The 19,159-nt window shown below is 47.5% G+C and overlaps 1 protein-coding gene across 6 annotated transcripts in view; it reads left to right on the top strand.

The window, feature by feature from the left end:
* The window catches only part of swt1 (SWT1 RNA endoribonuclease homolog), a 266,421-nt gene extending 254,697 nt beyond the window's left edge, over positions 1-11,724 (top strand). For all 6 annotated transcript variants that reach the window (XM_038794629.1, XM_038794631.1, XM_038794630.1 and 3 more), the window contains one exon: positions 11,441-11,724. In XM_038794629.1, the coding sequence (XP_038650557.1) occupies positions 11,441-11,546 (106 nt within the window). In that variant the 3' untranslated portion in view covers positions 11,547-11,724. The remainder of the gene's footprint in view (positions 1-11,440) is intronic.
* Positions 11,725-19,159: the final 7,435 nt, after the last annotated feature.

The raw sequence follows: 19,159 nt of genomic DNA, 5'->3' as shown, positions 1-19,159 counted from the left end.
CTTGATCTTGGTGGGCCGCATAAAGACGCACTGCAGCAACTCACCAAGGCTCCTTTGACAGTACCCTCCAAACCTGCGGCCATTACTGGGCAAGGGTAGTAGATGCATGGGAATACCACCATCTGCAAGTTCTCCTCCAAATCTTACACTATCATTGCTCCTTCACTGGCACTGGGTCAAAATCCTGGAACTTCTTCTAGTGGCATTATGGGTTTTCCGACAACAGATGGAGTGCAGTGATTCAAGAAGGCATCACCCCACCACCTTCACATGGGAAATTAGGGATGAACAATAAATACAGGTTGAGCCAGTGACACCCACATCCCATGAACAAATGAAAAAGGAATCCCATTATCCTGGAAAATACATGTTTCCCTCTTCTCATATGCAGTGCCTATGTAACCTCCTTGGTGCATTTGTTTTTGATTTGATTTATTATTGTCACATGTATTAGTAAACAGTGAAAAGTGTTGTTTCTTGCATGCTGTACAAACAATGCATACCAAACATAGGGAAGGAAGGAGAGACTGCAGAATATAATGTTACAGTTATAGCAGGGTGTAGAGAAAAGATCAACTTAATACGAGGTAAGTCCATTCAGCTGCCTTCCCTTAACAAAATCTGTCTGGTCCTCATATACAACCCCTGGCACACAGTCCTCTATCCTGGTGGCCAGGATCTTTGCCAGCACCTTGGCATCCGCATCAAGGAGAGATATGGGGCTGTATGAACCACACTGCTGGGGGTCCTTGTCCCTCTTTAAGATTAAAGAAATCAGCGCCCGCGATTTCCCCTTCCCCTTCCCCTTCCCACGCCTCATTAAGTGTCCGCACCAGCAGGGGGCCCACTAGGCCCACAAACCTTTTATAAAACTCCACCGGGAACCCATCCGGCCCCGGTGCCTTCCCTGACTGCATCTGCCCGATCCCCTTAACCAGCTCCTCCAGCTCAATCGGCACCCCCAACCCCTCCACCTGCTCCTCCTGCACCTTCGGGAAAGATAGCCCGTCGAGAAAACTCTCCATTCCCCTCCTCTCCACCGTTGGCTCCGACCGGCACAGTTCCCCGTAAAAGTCCTTGAAGACCTCATTCACCTCTACCCCTTTCCGCACCACATTCCCACTCTTATCTCTCACTCCAGCAATTTCCCTAGCCGCATCCTGCTTGCGGAGCTGATGAGCCAGCATCCTACTCGCCTTTTCACCATGTTCGTACACTGCCCCTAGGGCCTTCCTCCACTGTGCCTCCACCTTTCTAGTGGTCAACAAATCAAATTTAGCCTGTAGGCTACGCCTCTCCCCCAACAATCCCTCCTCTGGTGCCTCCGCGTACCTCCTATCTACCTACAGGACCTTCCCCACCAGTCTATCCCTCTCACTCCTCTCCCTGTGTGCCCGGATGGATATCAGCTCCCCACGAATCACTGCCTTCAGGGCTTCCCAGACCATCCCCACCCGGACCTCCCCCGTATCATTCACCTCGAGGTACCCCTCAATACTTGCCCGGACCCTCCTGCACACCTCCTACTCCGCCAACACCCCCACATCCAACTGCCTCAACGGGCGCTGGTCCCGCACCTCCCCCATCTCCAACTCCATCCAATGCGGAGCGTGGTCGGAGATTACAATGGCCGAATACTCGCCCTCCTCCACTCTCGGAATCAGTCCCCTACTCACCACGAAGAAGTCGTGAATAAACCCTACGTACATGGGAGAAGAAGGAGTACTCCCGTGCCCTCGGCCTCACAAACCTCCATGGGTCCACCCCTCCATCTGGTCCATAAACCCCCTCAGCACCTTGGCCGCCGCCGGCCTCCTACCCGTCCTTGAACTGGACCGATCCAGTGAAGGATCCAACACCGTATTGAAGTCCCCCCCCCATAATCAGACCTCCCGCCTCTTATCCGGGTCACGTCCCAGCATACGCCTCATAAAGCCCGCATCATCCCAATTTGGGGCAGACACACTAACAAGTACCACCTTCTCTCCCTGTAGCCTGCCCCTAACCATAACATACCTACCCCCCTTATCCGCCACCACCTCAGATGCCTCAAACGACACATTTTTCCCCACCAGAATCACCACTCCCCGGTTCTTCACATCAAACCCAGAGTGGAAAACCTGCCCCACCCATCCCTTCCTCAGGCAGACCTGGTCCGCCACCTTCAGGTGGGTCTCCTGAAGCATTGTCACATCTGCCTTTAGCCCCCTCAGATGAGCAAGTACCCTAGACCGCTTCACTGGCCCATTCAGTCCTCTCACATTCCAGGTGACCAACCGGATCAGAGGGCGTCCCGCCCCCTCCCCCATCGACTAGCCATAGCCCGTCGACTGCCCGCCGAAGGACTTGAAGCTCTCGACCCTTTCTATTTCGTTCCCATTGATGTAGACAAGGGAATGTTCTCCACTTCGCCTCCTGAAGTTGATGACAATCTCCTTCGTTTTGTTGACATTGAGGGACAGATTATTGTTGTTGCACCAGTTCACCAGATTCTCTATTTCATTCCTGTACTCTGTCTCGTCATTGTATGAAATCCGACCCACTACTGTAGTGTCATCAGCAAATTTGAAAATCGAGTTGGAGAGGAATTTGGCCACACAGTCATAGGTGTACAAGGAATATAGTAGGGGGCTGAGGACACAGCCTTGTGGGGCACCGGTGTTGTGGATGATCGTGGAGGAGGTGTTGTTGCCTATCCTTACTGATTGTGGCCTGTGGGTTAGAAAGTTCAGGATCCAGTCGCAGAGGGAGAAGGAGGCCAAGGCCACGGAGTTTGGAGATGAGTTTCATAGGAATGATGGCGTTGATGGCTGAGCTGTAGTCGATAAATAGGAGTCTGACATAGGTGTCTTTGTTATCTAGGTGTTCCAGGATAGAGTGCAGGGCCATGGAGATGGTGTCTGCTGTGGACCTGTTGCAGCGGTAAGCGAACTGTAGTGGATCAAGGCAATCCGGGAGGCTGGAGTTGATTTGTGCCGTGACTAACCTTTCGAGGCACTTCATGGTGATGGATGTCAGAGCCACTGGACGATAGTCATTAAGGGACGCTGCTTGGATTTTTTTTTGGTACAGGGATGATGGTCACCTTCTTAAAGCGGATAGGGACCTCAGATTGTTGTAAAGTGATGTTGAAGATATCTGTGAATACCCCCGCCAGCTGATCCGCACAAGACCTAAGTGCCCATCCGGGCCAGTGGCTTTCCGAGGGTTGACCTTTGGGAAGGCTGCTCTGACGTCTGCAATGGTTATCTCAGATACAAGTTCATCCGAGGCTTCTGGGGTGGGGGTTTGCTCTCGCTGACATCTTGTTCAAAGCGTGCATAGAATGCGTTGAGTTCATCAGGGAGGGGTGCATTGGAGCCGACGATTTTACATGCCTTCATCTTGTAGCCCGTTATGTCTTTCAGACCTTGCCATAATCGGCGGGGGTCCGTGTGGAACTCGAGCTTGGTCCAGTACTGTCTTTTGGCATCTTTTTTAAAAAATATTTTTATTCAAAATGTTTACATTATAAATAACCGAAAAGGAAAATAGAAACCCCCTCCCCCTGCCCCTTTACAGAAAAAATGAAACAACAAAAATAAATAAACAAATGAACGTTAACCAATAAACAATAGTAAATCTCCAACCAGACATGAACATCACCCCCCCCCCCCCCCCCCCCCCTGGGTGCTGCTGCTACTGACCCTCTCCTAACGCTCCGCCAGGAAGTCTAGGAACGGCTGCCACCACCTGAAGGACCCTTGCACAGATCCCCTTAAGACAAATTTCATCTTCTCCAATTTAATAAACCTTGCCATGTCATTAATCCAGGATTCCACGCCCGGGGGCCGCGCATCCTTCCACTGAAGCAGAATCCTTCACCGAGCTACTAGGGATGCAAAGGCCAGAATACCGGCCTCTTTCTCCTCCTGCACTCCCGGTTCATCCGACACCCCAAATATTGCAAGCCCCCAGCCCGGCTTAACCCTGGAATTCACCACCTTTGACACCATCCTCGCCACGCCCCTCCAGAACTCCTCTAACGCTTTGCATGCCCAGAACATGTGGGTATGGTTTGCTGGACCCCCCGAACACCTCATACATCTATCCTCACTCCCAGAGGACCGGCTCAGCCTTGCCCCGGTCATATGCGCCCTGTGCAGCACCTTAAATTGTATACGGCTGAGCCTAGCACAAGAGGAGGAAGAATTTACTCTTCCCAAGGCAGCCGCCCACGTACCAACATCGATCTCCTCCCCCAGTTACTCCTCCCACTTAACTTTTAACTACTCCACCGAGACCACCTCTTCCTCCTGCATCACCTGATAAACTGCCAAAATCCTACCTTCCTACCCACACCCCCGACAGCACCCTATCCTGAACCCTGGGCGCCGGCAGCAGCGGGAACTCCACCACCTGATGCCTAACGAACGTCCTTACCTACATATATCTAAAGATATTTCCGGGGGGAGCCCGAATTTCTCCTCCAGTTCTCTAAGGCTCGCAAACCTCTCTATACACCCCCGGACCCGCCCGCTAACCTCTTCGTCCGCCAATAGCCCCACCTCCAAGCGCCACAGCGGGCGCTGGTCCCTCTCTTCCCCTAGCTCGAAGTCCACCCAACGCAGGCATGGTCAGATATGACTATCACTGAGTACTCAGTGTCCTCTACCCTCGGGATCAGAGCCCCCCCCCCCAAAATCTGGTCCATAAACTCCCTCAGCACCTTGGCTGCCGCCGGCCTCCTGCCCGTCTTAGACCTAGAGCTATCTAATGCCGGATCCAGCACCGTGTTGAAGTCCCCCCCCCCTCATTATCAAGCCCCCTGTCTCTTAAGTCCGGGATCCGGCCCAACATGCGCTGCATAAACCCGGCATCGTCCCAATTCGGGGCACATACATTTACCAAAACCACCCGCACCCCCTGCAGCTTACCACTCACCATCACATACCTACCTCCGTTGTCTGCAACAATGCTCAGCGCCTCAAACGACACCCGCTTCCCCACCAAGATTGCCACACCCCGATTTTTTGCATCCAGCCTCAATGGAACACCTGCCCTACCTACCCCTTTCTTAGCCTTACCTGATCTGCCACACGTAAATGTGTTTCCTGAAGCGTGGCCACATCTGCTTTCAGCCCCTTCAGGTGCGCGAACACACGGGCCCGTTTGACCGGCCCGCTCAGACCTCTTACGTTCCAAGTTATCAGCCGGATCAGGGGGCTGGCCGCCCCCCCTCCCCGGTCGACTAGCCGTAACCCTTCCTAGGCCAGCCACGTGCCCGCACTTCCCGTTCCCCCCAGCGGCAGACCCCCGCCCCGACCTCCTCTACAGACTCCAGCTCCCCCTTGGCCATTCCAGCAGCAACCCGGTTCCCCCCCCCCCCCCCATCCCCAGCCAGGTTTCCCCCTAGCTGCATTGCTCCCCCCATTACACTCCCGTGATTCAGCGGCTCCTGCTGACCCCGGCTACTCCCGCCGTTCCATCGATCCCCCCTGTGTGGGAACCTCCCCTCCCCCCCCCCCCCCCCCCCCCCCCCCCCCCCCTCCTGTCCATCAACGGGCTCTCTCCGCCCCTTCCACTCTCAGCGCGGGGAATAAAAAGCCCGCGCTTCCAGCACCGGCCCCGCCCCTCTCCATCCTTAGCGCGGGAAAAAGTCTGCGCTTTCCGCCCGTCCGACCCGCCACCTCTGGCATAGCTTCCCTTCCAGGCCCAGTCTCTCCAGTGCAGTGCCTTAGCCTGGTTGTACCCGGCCCTCTTCTTAGCCACCTCCGCACTCCAGTCCTGATCAATCCGGATCTCTGCATTCTCCCACCTGCTGCTCCGCTCCTTCTTGGCCCACCTTAGCACACATTCTCTGTCCGCAAACCGATGGAACCGCACCAGCACCGCCCGCGGCAGCTCACTGGGCTTGGGCCTCGCCAACACTCGATGGGCCCCCTCCAGCTCCAGGGGCCCCTGGAAGGACCCGGCGCCCATCAACGTATTCAGCATGGTGACCACGTAGGCACCCACATCCGATTCTTCCAGCCCCTCCGGGAGACCCAGAATCCACAGACTCTTTCTCCTCGACCGGTTCTCCAGGTCCTCGAGCTTCGCCTGCCATTTCTTATGGAGCGCCTCGTGTGTCTCCACCTTCACCGCCAGGCCCAAGATATCGTCCTCATTCTCCGCGACCTTTTGTCGGACCTCCCTGATCGCCGTCCCTTAGGCCTTCTGGGTCTCAAGCAACTAAAAAGAGTCCAAAAATCCGTTTCTAGCGGGAGCTGCCGAATGTGCAACTTAGCTCCACATAGCCGCAACCGGAAGTCCCGTCTTTTGGCATCTTTGATGGATCTCCTTAGATCATATCTGGCTTTCTTGTATAGGTCAGGGTCGCCTGACTTGAATGCCTTAGACCTAGACTTCAGCAAGCAATGGATATCCCTGTTCATCCAGGGTTTCCGGTTGGGAAACACGCAGATTTGTTTCTTTGGCACAGTCTTCTACACACTTACAAATGAAGTCAGTTACTGTAGTGGCATACTCGTTCAAGCTGGTTGCAGAGTTTTTAAAATGCTGACCAGTCCACTGACTCTAAGCAGTCCCGTAGGAAATCATCCGATTCCTCAGACCAACAATGCACGACTTTCTTTGGCGGAGTCTCCCGCTTCAGTTTTTGCTTATAAGCCGGGAGCAGGAGCACAGCCTTGTGGTCAGATTTGCCAAAGTGTGGGCGGGCGATAGAGCGGTAGGCATGTTTGATATTTGTGTAGCAGTGGTCCAGGATGTTTGGGCCTCTGTTGGAACAGGTGACGTGTTGGTGGTAATTTGGTAGTATGCTCTTGAACCTGACCTGATTGAAGTCCCCAGCTACAATGAACAAGGCCTTGGGATGTTTCGTTTCAAGGCTATTTGTGGTGGTGAATATTTTGTCCAGTGCGATTTTCACGTTTGCATGGGGTGGGATGTAAACTGCCGTCAGGATAACGGAGCTGAACTCCCGCGGCAGGTAGTAGGGGCAGCATTTTATCGTCAGATATTCTGGGTCTGCGGACCAAAAACTCGCCAGTGTTGCTACATCTAGGCACCAGGAGGTGTTGATTAGGAATCAGCCCCCACCTCCCCTTGCCTTGCCCGAGGTCGCCGTACGGTCCATTTGGTGGATTGAGAAGCCCTCTGGTAGTAGGGCACAGTCCAGTGAAGCAGGAGTGAGCCATGTCTCCGTGAAACAGAGCACACAGCAATCCCTCAATTCTTTTAGAAAGGTGAGTCTTGCTTTAAGTTCGTCTAGTTTGTTTTCTAGAGATTAGACATTAGCTAGGAATAAGCTAGGCAGAGGGGCTTTGGGGCCGCGTTGTTTCACTCTGACCTGCAGGTCTGCACGTTTTTCACGCTTCCTGGAGTCACGGCTTCTTTTTGAGCCAAGGAGACGGTGAGAGTATGCGGTGTTAAGGGTACAGTTGTGTCCAATGAGTTTCTTCACTCTGGTCGGTGTGTGGATCGAGGATTTGTTGGCTTGTTTGCAGTTCCTGCCTCGGAAGATGGGTCTGTGTGGCCGAGCGTTCCGGGTCGCTGTCAGGCTGCAGTTTGTCTTCACTGGTCAGTGGATGTCCAGACCACATTCCGGCGTGGATGGGGTGAAGGCCGCTAAGTGTATGATGTCTCTGGGGTTGCGGTTGCGGGTCCGTGTGTTGGGGTCCACAGGGTCCTTTCCAGATCGCGGTCTTCCTTCAGTGGTCGGAAGATCTCTAGACCGGCAAGTAAATTTAAAAGAGCAGTATTAGTGATAGTTAGGCTTTGGGAGTTGATTTTTAGGAGTGTGGGGCGACTGTACAGGGAGGGGGAGTGGAAGGAGTACTTGGGGCCTGCAGGAGATCGCAGCTCTCCGGGTCAGAGAGCTGGGGGGTGGGGGGAGGTTTCCAGCTGCTGGGATGCTGGTCTGGTTGTTGGAATCCAGCAGAGTGAAGGTCCCGGCTTCTGCGGTGTTTTTCAGGTCGGTCTCTGTGAGCTTGTAGAGTGAAGGCTCTGGCTTGTATATATAATAATCTTTATTGTCACAAGTAGGCTTACATTAACACTGCAATTAAGTTACTGTGGAAAAAGGGCAGCACGGTGGCGCAGTGGTTCACATTGCTGCCTCACAGCGCCGAGGTCCCAGGTTCGATCCCTGTCTGTGCGGAGTTTGCACATTCTCCCCATGTTTGCATGGGTTTCGCACCCACAACCCAAAAGATGTGCAGGCTAGGTGGAGTGGCCACGCTAAATTGGCCCTTAATTGGAAAAAAATGAATTTTTTAAAATTTATAAAAAAAAGAAAAAAAAAATTACTGTCGGAAAAACCCCTAGTCGCCACATTCCGGTCCCTGGCAATAGGTGAACTGCAAGATCTTATTGATGTCACCTGTTCTTGCCTGGTAGCATCCACTGGCATAGAACAACTTGCCTTGCCCTGCTTTGAGGCCTCTAGCCGTTGTGAAGGAGGTGGCACACCTCCATGATAATCTCATTGATGAAGCATAGCTTCCTCAGTCACTGCTCCAGTCTCATCATCAAGTAGGAGTGGCATTCGCAGAATATCTTTTATGGATACCTTCTATCGAGAGCCCCTCTCCTTCTCCCTCCTCACAGAATTTCCGTTCTCTGCCTGTACCTCCCCATGTCCTGGTCACAAATTTCTCTTTCTTGAACCATTTTGGCATTGAACAGCTTTTTACCACCCTGATTGACCATTCTGAATGAATAATCAAGGACTGATGAGACTCCCTTAGTTTGAACAAGCTTTCATGAACGTAAGTGACAATTGGTGTCGCTTTTCCAAACTGTATCAGCTCACAAACGCTTAAGGGGAAGGTGACTTTTAATGTGTTTTTCTAAAAACAAGACAATATATGTAAATAAAATCTTTTATTTCTAAGCTGCCTACGTCAATTGTACTACTGCTTTTAGTTTGGTATCATCTACAAATTAGATCCAATATATATTGGATACAGGGGAGATGTGGCACACTGGGTATTATCACTAGACTAGTAATCCAGAGTCCCAGAGTATCGCTCTGGGTTCCCAGGTTCAAATTCCACCACTGCAGAAGGTGAACAATCTGGAATTGGATGTCCAGTGCTGACCATGAAACCATAGTCAATTGTCGTAAAAACCCATCTGGTACACAAATGTCCTTTAGATAAGGAAATCTGCCCTTACCTGGTCTGGCCTACCTGTGACTCCGGACCCATAGAAATGTAGTTGACTCTTAACTGCCCCTTAAGAGCAATTAGGGATGGACAGTGACTGCTGTACAGCCTGCAACACCCACGTCTAATGAACAAATAAAAAAAATTGATAATTTGAACTCAAAAGCACAATGTATGTATGATCATGTGAATTAGGAGCAGATGTATACCATTCAGCCCCTTCAAGCCTGCTCTCTGCCAATGTAAATTGAGGACTCTACCTGGCGCTTTCCCTAACCTATAATTATTCCTCTAACATATTTGTGTCTTTCTCTACACTTCAGCCAATTCTTTATTCTGACTCAATTATTTGTTACAAATCCCATAAATAATAGTTGGGAAACCTAGGTGCACTGCATCAGAGGCCCCTTACACGATCTCATTTGGAAGGGGGTTGTTCAGGCGAAAACATCTTTCTGAATCCACCTTAAAGTGATGAACTTCAGTGAGCCAATTGTTTTTTCTCCTTGGTTGCCCTCATCCTTTACTTTCTAATTCGGCCCATCGAGTCTGTGGCGACTCTTCGATTGAGCACTCTACCCATGTCTACACTGCCCTAACCCCATGACCTAACATGCACATCCCTGGACACGAAGGGACAATTTAGCATGGCCAATCCACTTAACTTGCACATCTTTGGAGTGTGGGAGGAAACCAGAGCACCCGGAGGAAACCCACGCAGACACAGGGAGTATGTACAAACTCCACGCAGTTACCCAAGACCGGAATTGAACTCTGGTCCTTGGCACAGAGAGGCAGTAGTGCTAATCACTGTGCCACCATGCCGGTCCTAAGCAGCTTCCCCCTTATTTTGAAATTGTCTCTCCTGGTTCCAGACTTCCCAACCTGGGGAAACATCTTATCTGCATCTGCCCTGTCTATTCCTTTACACATTTTATAGTTTTCAATGAGATCACCTGTCATTCTTTGAAACTCTTAGAGAATACAACTCAAGAATGCATCGTGCAGTTCACCATTTACAAACACACCAAGGAGGTTACAGAGACACTGCATGTGAGAAGGTGGGAAACATGGATTTGTCACGATAGCGGGATATATTTTTTTTAGTTTCCCCAATCTCTCTTCGTTGGACAGTCCCAACATCCTAGGAACAAGTCTCATGAACCTTAGTTGCACTCCCTCGATGGCAATAATATCCTTCCTAAAGGGGATCAAAACTGCACCAGTACTCCAGGTGAGGTCTAACTACGGTTCTACGCAATTGAAGCAAGACTTCACTACTCTGTACTCAAATCCTCTTGCAATAAAGGTTAACATACTTTTGCAAACATTGAAAACTGAAAACGGAGCCCCCGCAGAGTCAGTCTCGCATATATTTTATTTTGGTGATGAGTTGATGCCAGTTTCTGTTGTATTTATTTGCACAATAATATAATACAAAGCACACATTGATGTTTTCTTAAGTCAAGAAAAGAAAATCATAGAAATATCCATATAAATGGAAGTAGTTTAACCGATTGTTTATGCGGATTGTTAGCTCCCACATTGGGATGATCAAATATACTCATGGTTCTAATATATATTACGACCGATTCTGGTTGTCTTAAATATTTTTGACGTGGAGATGCCAGCGTTGGACTGGGGTGAGAACAGTAAGAAATCTTACAACACCAAGTCCAACAGGTTTGTTTCAAATCACTAGCTTTCGGAGCACTGCTCCTTCCTCAGGTGAATTTTTGAATTTAGTCTATGCATTCAAATGTGTAGCGACATGGAGGTTATAATTCAGGTGACTGTAAAACTAATATGTTATGAATCCATTTTTTGCAGATGCATAAAATAAAAGTAAGATCCTGCTGATAGAACTGCAGAAAGATTTCAAACATTATTTTAGGACCTCTTAGCAGTTTGACTTAGGATAGACTGCAAAGTCTTTGAATTAGTTTAATCCAAAGAAAATAAATGAACAATTTTATATGTGTTGGGTATTAGGATAGATATTGTAAATAACTAAGAAGTTTGTTGAATTGGGTAAAATTATGGGCGGGATTCTCCGGCCGTGCCATCCAGCGACCGGAGAATCCCGTGGTCAGTGGACACATTGTCTGTGTCTCGCAAGTCGTAATCTTGTGGCGGGTGGGGCGGAAGAATCAAGCCCTATATAACCATTGCTGTTGAAACAAGGCTTATAAAATGTAATTTTCACCACATATATGTCAGTAGGATGTTACGAGCTTCTGGTAAGTTGTATTTTCTTTTAAAGGTGAACTTGTTTCCTTCTTTTGCAGGAAGAGGCTGATGGTCGGTTACAGCCAGTTGGCCGAGTTAACCTACAGATTGGAGCAATGCAATGCAGCGGTGTGTCTCGAGGCCAGAAACAGAGGCTTAGTTTAACATTGCTAAACGATCATACACCAATATTCCTCTGCAAACTGGATTTAGTTATTGTGTTTTACTAATGTTTATCTCTTGTTATGAGAATGATCAAATTCTCTGTATCAGAGGTATAAGTGTAAAAGGTTTTGTTTAAGGTGCTATTTAAATAAAGAAAGCAAAGTATATACTGTCTAAATACCATGCAAGAGATTTATTCCAGGTACAACATATCTAATGTTCACTCTTAAATCCTGTAAGGAGTGTAAAACTGTATTTTTTTTGAGCATTCATTCTAAACCGATTTAAGACCTGAAAATCATTTATGACACTACAAGTCCTCATTTCCAGTTGTACTTAAAAAAAAATATGAGCATGTTGAATCACTAACAGGATTTCCAGGGAATTTGTGTGTATAGTTTTCCAGCTATAGTTTTTTTCCCAGCAGTATTGAGGCTATTCATAAATGCAAGTTCTGTAATTTTTTTCACTTATCTTACATTCTAAATTTTGCCAATCATACCTACCTTGTGTTAAATTTAGGGAAAATAATTGATTTTGTTTCTGTCTTCTCCACAAACAAATTTGACTATAGTTGAGAATCTATAGAGACACTTGTTCTGTAAAATGCCTTGGTCGATGGATTTAAACTACTGCCCTTTCACCTCTGTTAAGTGTTGATGTGCAGGATTGACTGACAGATGAATGCCATTTCTCAATATTCTTGTGAGTAAAATGAAATTGGTGAATTTCAATTAAACTGCCAAGTGCTTTGTATAAAATAATTGATCAGTCAGCACCGATTGGCATCAAATCTTCAGTCCTGTTCAGAGTGATGGCTTCTGTTTAAGAGACATTGGCGATGCATTTCTGAGGTTGGGGTTTACAAACATTGTGTATGTATGTGAAGAACAGCTCTGTTTTTAATTACTCTGCATTATGATAGCCATTTGAAATGGCTGCATGATGAAAAATGCTTCAATTTCCCCCCCCCCCACCACCACTTGCCCTACCCCCAAATTAGTTTTCTTTTTAAAATTAAGCATGTGACTATTCTTTTTGGTGTGTTCCCTTCCTCATTCTTACAGCCATTTGTTAGCTTTTGTGTGGATTCCAGAATGTTGAGCATCAAAAGTTTATTTTAGAACAAAGCAACTCATAACTGTTTTCATGGGGTTTTCTTACTTATTCATCAAAGATGTATATTTACAAGACTGTTCTTTTGTACAGATATTATAGGTTATAAAATTTGTTGAAATTGTGATCAAGACTTCTCAGTCTCTGCTAACTTTAGTGTCGATCGGCGCTCTGATTTTAGAAACCAGTCACAGAAGGCAGTCAGCATCCAGGGCATAAATTAACTGCAGGTTATTGCAACATTACTATCGAGGATATTCAGATTGTAGCAGGACAAAGTATAGATACTGCAGAGGTTAAAGTGGGTCCAGGGTCCACAATCATTAAAGCGAGCTTCCATTCTAAAAATGTCAAATCAAAAATTGTCGCATTTATCACATTTTGAGCCTCTAATAATCCAGGAGATATGCTGCTAACGGTCTAGTAAGTAAAGTGCCACTTAAAAAAACTATCAGCAAACGCTTTTCAATTTATAAACAGAAACTGCTGGAAACACTCAGCAGGTCAGACAGCAACTGCAGATAGAACAGAGAAGTTAATGGACTGGATTTTACACTCTCCCACTGGTGGATTTAGAGGGGGGCTTGTAAAATCCAGGAGTGACCTGTCGACCTGTCGCCTATGTGCCCACCATAAGCTTGTCTGAAATTTTAAAGGAGGTGGTGGAGACATCAGGTGACCTACCTGCCCCAGGGTCGTCGGCGCCATGGGGCAGCAGTGCTAACCCACTGCATCACCGTGCCGCCCTCCCCCAACATTCTTGTAAAATCCCTCCATATTCTCTCCAGAGTAATTGTCTTTCATGTAAATGGTGATCAGAACTGTCTGCAAAATTCCGGCTGTGATCTAACCAATGTTTTATACAGTTCTAATTCTACAACCCGGTTTTTGTATTCAATATCTCACCCAATAACGGAAAGCATTCCAAATGCTTTCTTTACCTTATCCACCTGTCCTACCATCTTCTGGGACATGTGGACATGCACTCTAGGGTCTCTCACATCCTCTACCCCTATAATAAAAATAATCTTTATTGTCACAAGTAGGCTTACATTAACACTGCAATGAAGTTATTGTGAAAATCCCCTAGTCACCACATTCCGGCGCCTGTCTATATCCTAACATTTACTGTATCCCCTAGCTTTGTTTGCATTACCCAAATGCATTACCTCAAACTTCTCCTGATTGAATTCCATTTGCCACTTTTCCACCCACTCAATCAAACCACTGATAGAATTCCGGAGACAACAGCTATCCTCTTTACGAACGCTATGTCAATTGTTATGACATCTGCAAATTTCTCCATCATACCTCCCTCAGGACTTCCACCTAAGATAGGAGAGAATGTCTTGCCCTAAAAGCAATTAACACTGCTTCCAACGTTAAATTTCTGAGGGCGGCCATTAGTATTTAAGAATGGGATCATTTGCCAGAACTGGTAAGTGCCATTAAAGAGCAATTTTAAAAAGGACAACGAGGGGGAGGAAACACACACCCATGAAGTGCTTAAGTGGAGATGATGATGATGAGAGAAATTTCTCAATAGCTCTAAGAGGTGAGGTATACGCAAGTAGAGGAGAGCATTTGAACTGGCAGAGCAAGCTCTAACAATTTAGCAGCTTTGTAGAAAAGTTATGGAGGATTGTCACTCAACCTGCTCCATCTCTTATTACCCCCCCCCACCACCCCAATATCTCAAATACCAACATCACCAAGCCATATTGCCTGTAGCATTTCCACAGAAAATGGGCGGGATTCTCCGACCCCCCCGTGTGTGTGTGGGGGGGAGGGGGGGGGCGGCGTGAATCCCGTCCCCGCCGTCCGCCGAATTCTCTGGCACTGGAGATTCGGCAGGGGCAGGAATCGTGCCGGTTGGCGGCCGCTCACAGCGGCCCCCCCCCCCCCCCCGGCGATTCTCCGGCCTGCGATGGGCTGAAGTCCCGCTGGTTCTTTGCCAGCCGCCGGTGTGGATCAGACTAGGTCCCTTACCGCCGGGACCTGGCGGCATGGGCGGGCTCCGGGATCCTGGGGCGCGGGGCGATCTGGCCCCGGGGCGTGCCCCCACGGTGGCCTCGCCCACGATCGGGGCCCACCGATCCGCGGGTGAGCCTGTGCCGTGGGGGCACTCTTTTTCCTACGCACAGCCGTGTCAACCTCCGCGATGGCCGACGCGTAAGTGAACAACCCCCCCCCCCGCGGGGATGACGTCAGCAGCCGCTCCCGCGCATGCGCGGACTCTTGCCAGCTGGCGGAGTCCCTTCGGGCTGGCATGGTGCCAAAGGCATTCCACGCCAGTCGGCGGGGCGCAAACCACTCCGGCGCCAGCCTAGCCCCTGAAAGTGCGGAGGATTCCGCACCTTTGGGGCGGGCGGAGTGGTTCACGCCTCTCCGTCCCGCCGGGACCCCCGCCGGGTACGGGAGAATCCCGCCCAATAAGACCTATGTTTTTTTTTTAAAGCCAATGTTAAAGCCAGAGAGTTGCATAGTGCCTTGTCGAAAGATGGTGTGTTATGTAAGATCGTGGTGAGCTTCACTGGAATAGTCAAAAAAAACAAGACATAAACTGGAACAGAGAATTCAAATGTCAAGAAATAGGGACCTCAGGGTCTCAGTTCGGGGTAAAACAATAGCATTCAATAAAACAATCATTAAATCTGCATTAATATTCCTGGAGTGGATTACACCATAAGCAGCAATTGCAGCACTAGGCTGGAATTGGTCTATATACTTTGCTGTTTAGGGTCTTAGACAAAGATATGGAAGGTAAATGGGTAGATATATCATCTCTATTTTACGGGGGGGGGGGGGGGTTGGGAGAAAGCATGTAGTAGAGATGAATGAAGAATGACCCAGGGTGTCATTGAGGGACAGAAAGAGGAGGGAAAATGGGTTCCATAGTAGGAACATGTTGAAAGTGGCAAAAGGCTATGTATTGAGTGTAGAGGCTGATGGGATGTAAGGTGTAGGTAACGACATCTTGTTTTCGATAAATCTGTCCCTGGCATTACTTGTTTTGAAAAAGTACTGTTTTCTGAAAGGATCATATGAATGTGGCATGGCTATTCTGGGGTGGCACAGTGGTTAGCACTGCTGACTCACAGCTTCAGGAATGCCGGGTTCAATTCCAGCCTTGGGTAACTGTAGAGTTTGCACTTTCTCCCCGTGTCTGCGTGGGTTTCCTCCGGTTTCCTTCCACAATCCAAAGATGTGCAGGTTTGGTGGATTGGCCACTCTAAATTGGCCCTTAGTGTCTAAAAGGTTAGGTGGGGTTACTAGGTTGTGGGGATAGGTGGCCACATGGGCTTAGGTAGGTGCTCTTTCCAGGGGTCGGTGCAGACTCGATGGGCTGGGTGGTCTCCTTCTGCACTAAATTCTATGATTTTGTTGAACTTCATTCCACCCCAAGTGAAAATGATGGTAATTGTTGTCATTGCTTCTTGGTTGAAAGAACTGAGAGATTTATTCAGACCTGGCCTTATGGGCATTGTGAGAAGGGGCTGACAATTTCAAAAATATCTTAATGGGACAATGTTTCAAACAATATGGGCTTTTGTTTGTTGTGGAGAATGGTCTTTGAAAGAAAGAACTTGCTAATGACTAGTCCATCTATGCAGTAAAGGAATGATATTAATTTTAAAAAGTCATAGTATAAACCATATCATAAGTAACATTAAAATGCAATAAGAATAATTCTAACATCAATGAGCTTCAATCTTAGACCGCTTGTAATTTCAGCAGTCTGTCGCTTCTTAAAATAGTCCTGGATTTGGCATGGGCCAGGTGGAGGAAGAAAACTCTTCTATGTTTACCCCAACCCTAACAGGCCTCTCTTCAATTCACCAGTGTGAATCTTTCTATTTCCCATGCATGTGGAAGGTAACTTGGACATTCTGAATTCTCCCTCCACGGACCCTAACGTGCCGGAATGTGGTGACTGGGGGCTTTTCACAGTAACCTTCATTGCAGTGTTAATCTAAGCCTACTTGTGACAATAAAGAATATTATTATCTGTGAATTGGAGTTTTGTGCTATGGACTTCTTAACCTAATAATTGAGGTGAATATGAAGAGATTCCAAGAAGTCTAAATGATGTGCCAATTCCCTCCTGCCTCATCAACCTAATCCAGAATGGGCCACCTGGTGCTATGGAGTCGGATTACATACATAGAAGATAGGAGCAGGAGGAGGCCTTTTGGCCCCTTGAGCCTGCTGCGCCATTTAACACGATCATGGCTGACCAACTCAATAGCCTAATCCTGCTTTCTCCCCATAGCCTTTGATCCCATTCTCCCCAAGTGCTATATCTAGCTGCCTCTTGAATATATTTAGCATCAATTACTTCCTGTGGTAATGAATTCCACAGGCTCACCACTCTTTGGGTGAAGAAATGTCTCCTCATCTCTGTCCGAAATGGTTTACCCTGAATCCTCAGGCTGTGACCCCTGGTTCTGGACACACCCACCATCGGGAACATCCTCCGTGCACCTAGCCTTGTCTAGTTCTGTTAGAATTTTATAAGTCTCTATGAGATCCCCCTCATTCTTCTGAACTCCAGCGAGAACAATCCTAACCTAGTCAATCTCTCATATGACAGTCCCGCCATCCCTGGAATCAGTCTGGTAAACCTTTGCAGCATTCCCTCAAGAGCAAGAACATCCTTCCTCAGAAAAGGAGACCAAAACTGCCCACAATATTCTAGGTGTGGCCTCACCTAGGCCCTGTATAATTGCAGCAACACATCCCTGCTTCTGTTCTCGAAAGCTCTTGCAATGAAGGCCAACATACCATTAGCCTTCCTTACCGCCTGCTGCACCTGCATGCTTATCTTCAGTGACTGGTGCAAAAGGACACCCAGGTCCCGCTGCACCCTCCCCTCTCCCAATTTACAACCATTCAGGTAGTAATCTGCCTTCCTGCTTTTGCGATTTCCGCGTGGGGCTGCGGAGAATCCAGCCCATTAACTTCAGTAGATTAATCATTTTAAAGCATTGAAGAAACTACAAATAAGGAATCAAGAGTCTGCATTTTGATGCTTATTATTTCTAATTTCTCTTCATTTCTAAGAACTGAAGCTTGTTACAAGCATTCAAACTAGCTGCATTTTAATTTTTTAAAACTATGTTATGTTTTAAACTTAAATATTGCTGAAAGAAATGTCTTGCACTCATCAGGACAGTTCACAAGAACACCATTAAGTAAAGGGAAAAACAATTTATGCTGCATGAGAAGAAATTGCTGATTGCCTCTTGTCATAGAGATGCTCAAGGCAACAGTTAACTGCCAAGTTATAGTTCAAATTCAAACCAGGTAGGTGGACTCTGATTGGAAAAGACATTGCTATGAAGAATGAGCCAGGGAATTACCGTCCCCAAAACCTTTGTTGAGAAAGGCAGAATGCATGGACATTCTCCTGTCTGGAAAGGATACGACAGTGTGTGAATCAATGTAGCTTCTAGCATGTGTAAATGAGCCACATGGAGTCAGAATGCTAATCTTAAATTGGTTTTGTGTAATTCAACACACAATCATGCTTATTTAAGAAGTGTTATCCAATCACTGAAGCGCATTTAATTTTGGACCTTTTTGGAGTTTTGCAAGCACAGGCTGTATGGGCACGGTCTGTACTTTACAATGAGTAATGTGCTATATGAATTTCAGTGTTGGTGTGATGCCAGATGTGTATGCCATTTATACCAACAACAGGAGGATTGTATCAAACAGCATGTCCCTTCAGGCTACATATATTCACACACAAGGTCCTGTCCTTTGCAAGCAGAAAGATGTCTATGCACTGTGCCCTTTTCAACTAAATAAAAGCTGGGGGGGGGGGGGGGGGGGGGCGACAGTCATTCCTTGGCTCGTACCCCATGTCAATGTCTTGACCAGAGTTGGCCTGTGTGATTTGAATTTGTAAAACAAAAGCTTGGCAATTAACTGTTCCCTCGTACATTCTCCTTGACAACGCATCTACCAATTAGCACTCTTCTCTTGCAGTAAAAATTGATGTTCCCATTACTATTTTTGCGAACTGTCCTGATGAGTGCAAGACAAAAAGCTTCAAATTAAATTCCGAACATGTTCCAAATTGAGCAGTTGATTAACAAAAATTCAAAGATTGTTTTGGAACACAATACCCCTTTGTGGATGCATTGCCATATGTTGACCCATCACATTGATAGATTACCCATTATGTATGTAGGATTGAACTGAAAGGCCATTAGGCCAACAGCATGTGCCCTTTAATGCAAGGATGCAGGTCTTGCACAGGAGCTTTAAGCTACACAACCATACAAATAAAGCTTATAGAACCATAGGGCCATTAATATAACTTAACTTTATCTGGATGATTAAAGAGAGGAAGGAAGAGAATAAATGATGAGCATTGTTGTGGTACATTTAATTGAACTTGTTGATATTGGTAAATGATCCTGTCATGATCTTGCATCGTGCTTTGTTTTTACCAGTTTAATATTAGTTGCACAAATCTCAGGAAATCT

This window comes from Scyliorhinus canicula, chromosome 4 (assembly GCF_902713615.1).
Source record: "Scyliorhinus canicula chromosome 4, sScyCan1.1, whole genome shotgun sequence".
In the NCBI taxonomy this organism is placed as follows: Eukaryota; Metazoa; Chordata; class Chondrichthyes; order Carcharhiniformes; family Scyliorhinidae; genus Scyliorhinus; species Scyliorhinus canicula.
Note: the sequence above shows the minus strand (reverse complement) of the source record. Positions and strands in the feature narration are given on the sequence as shown.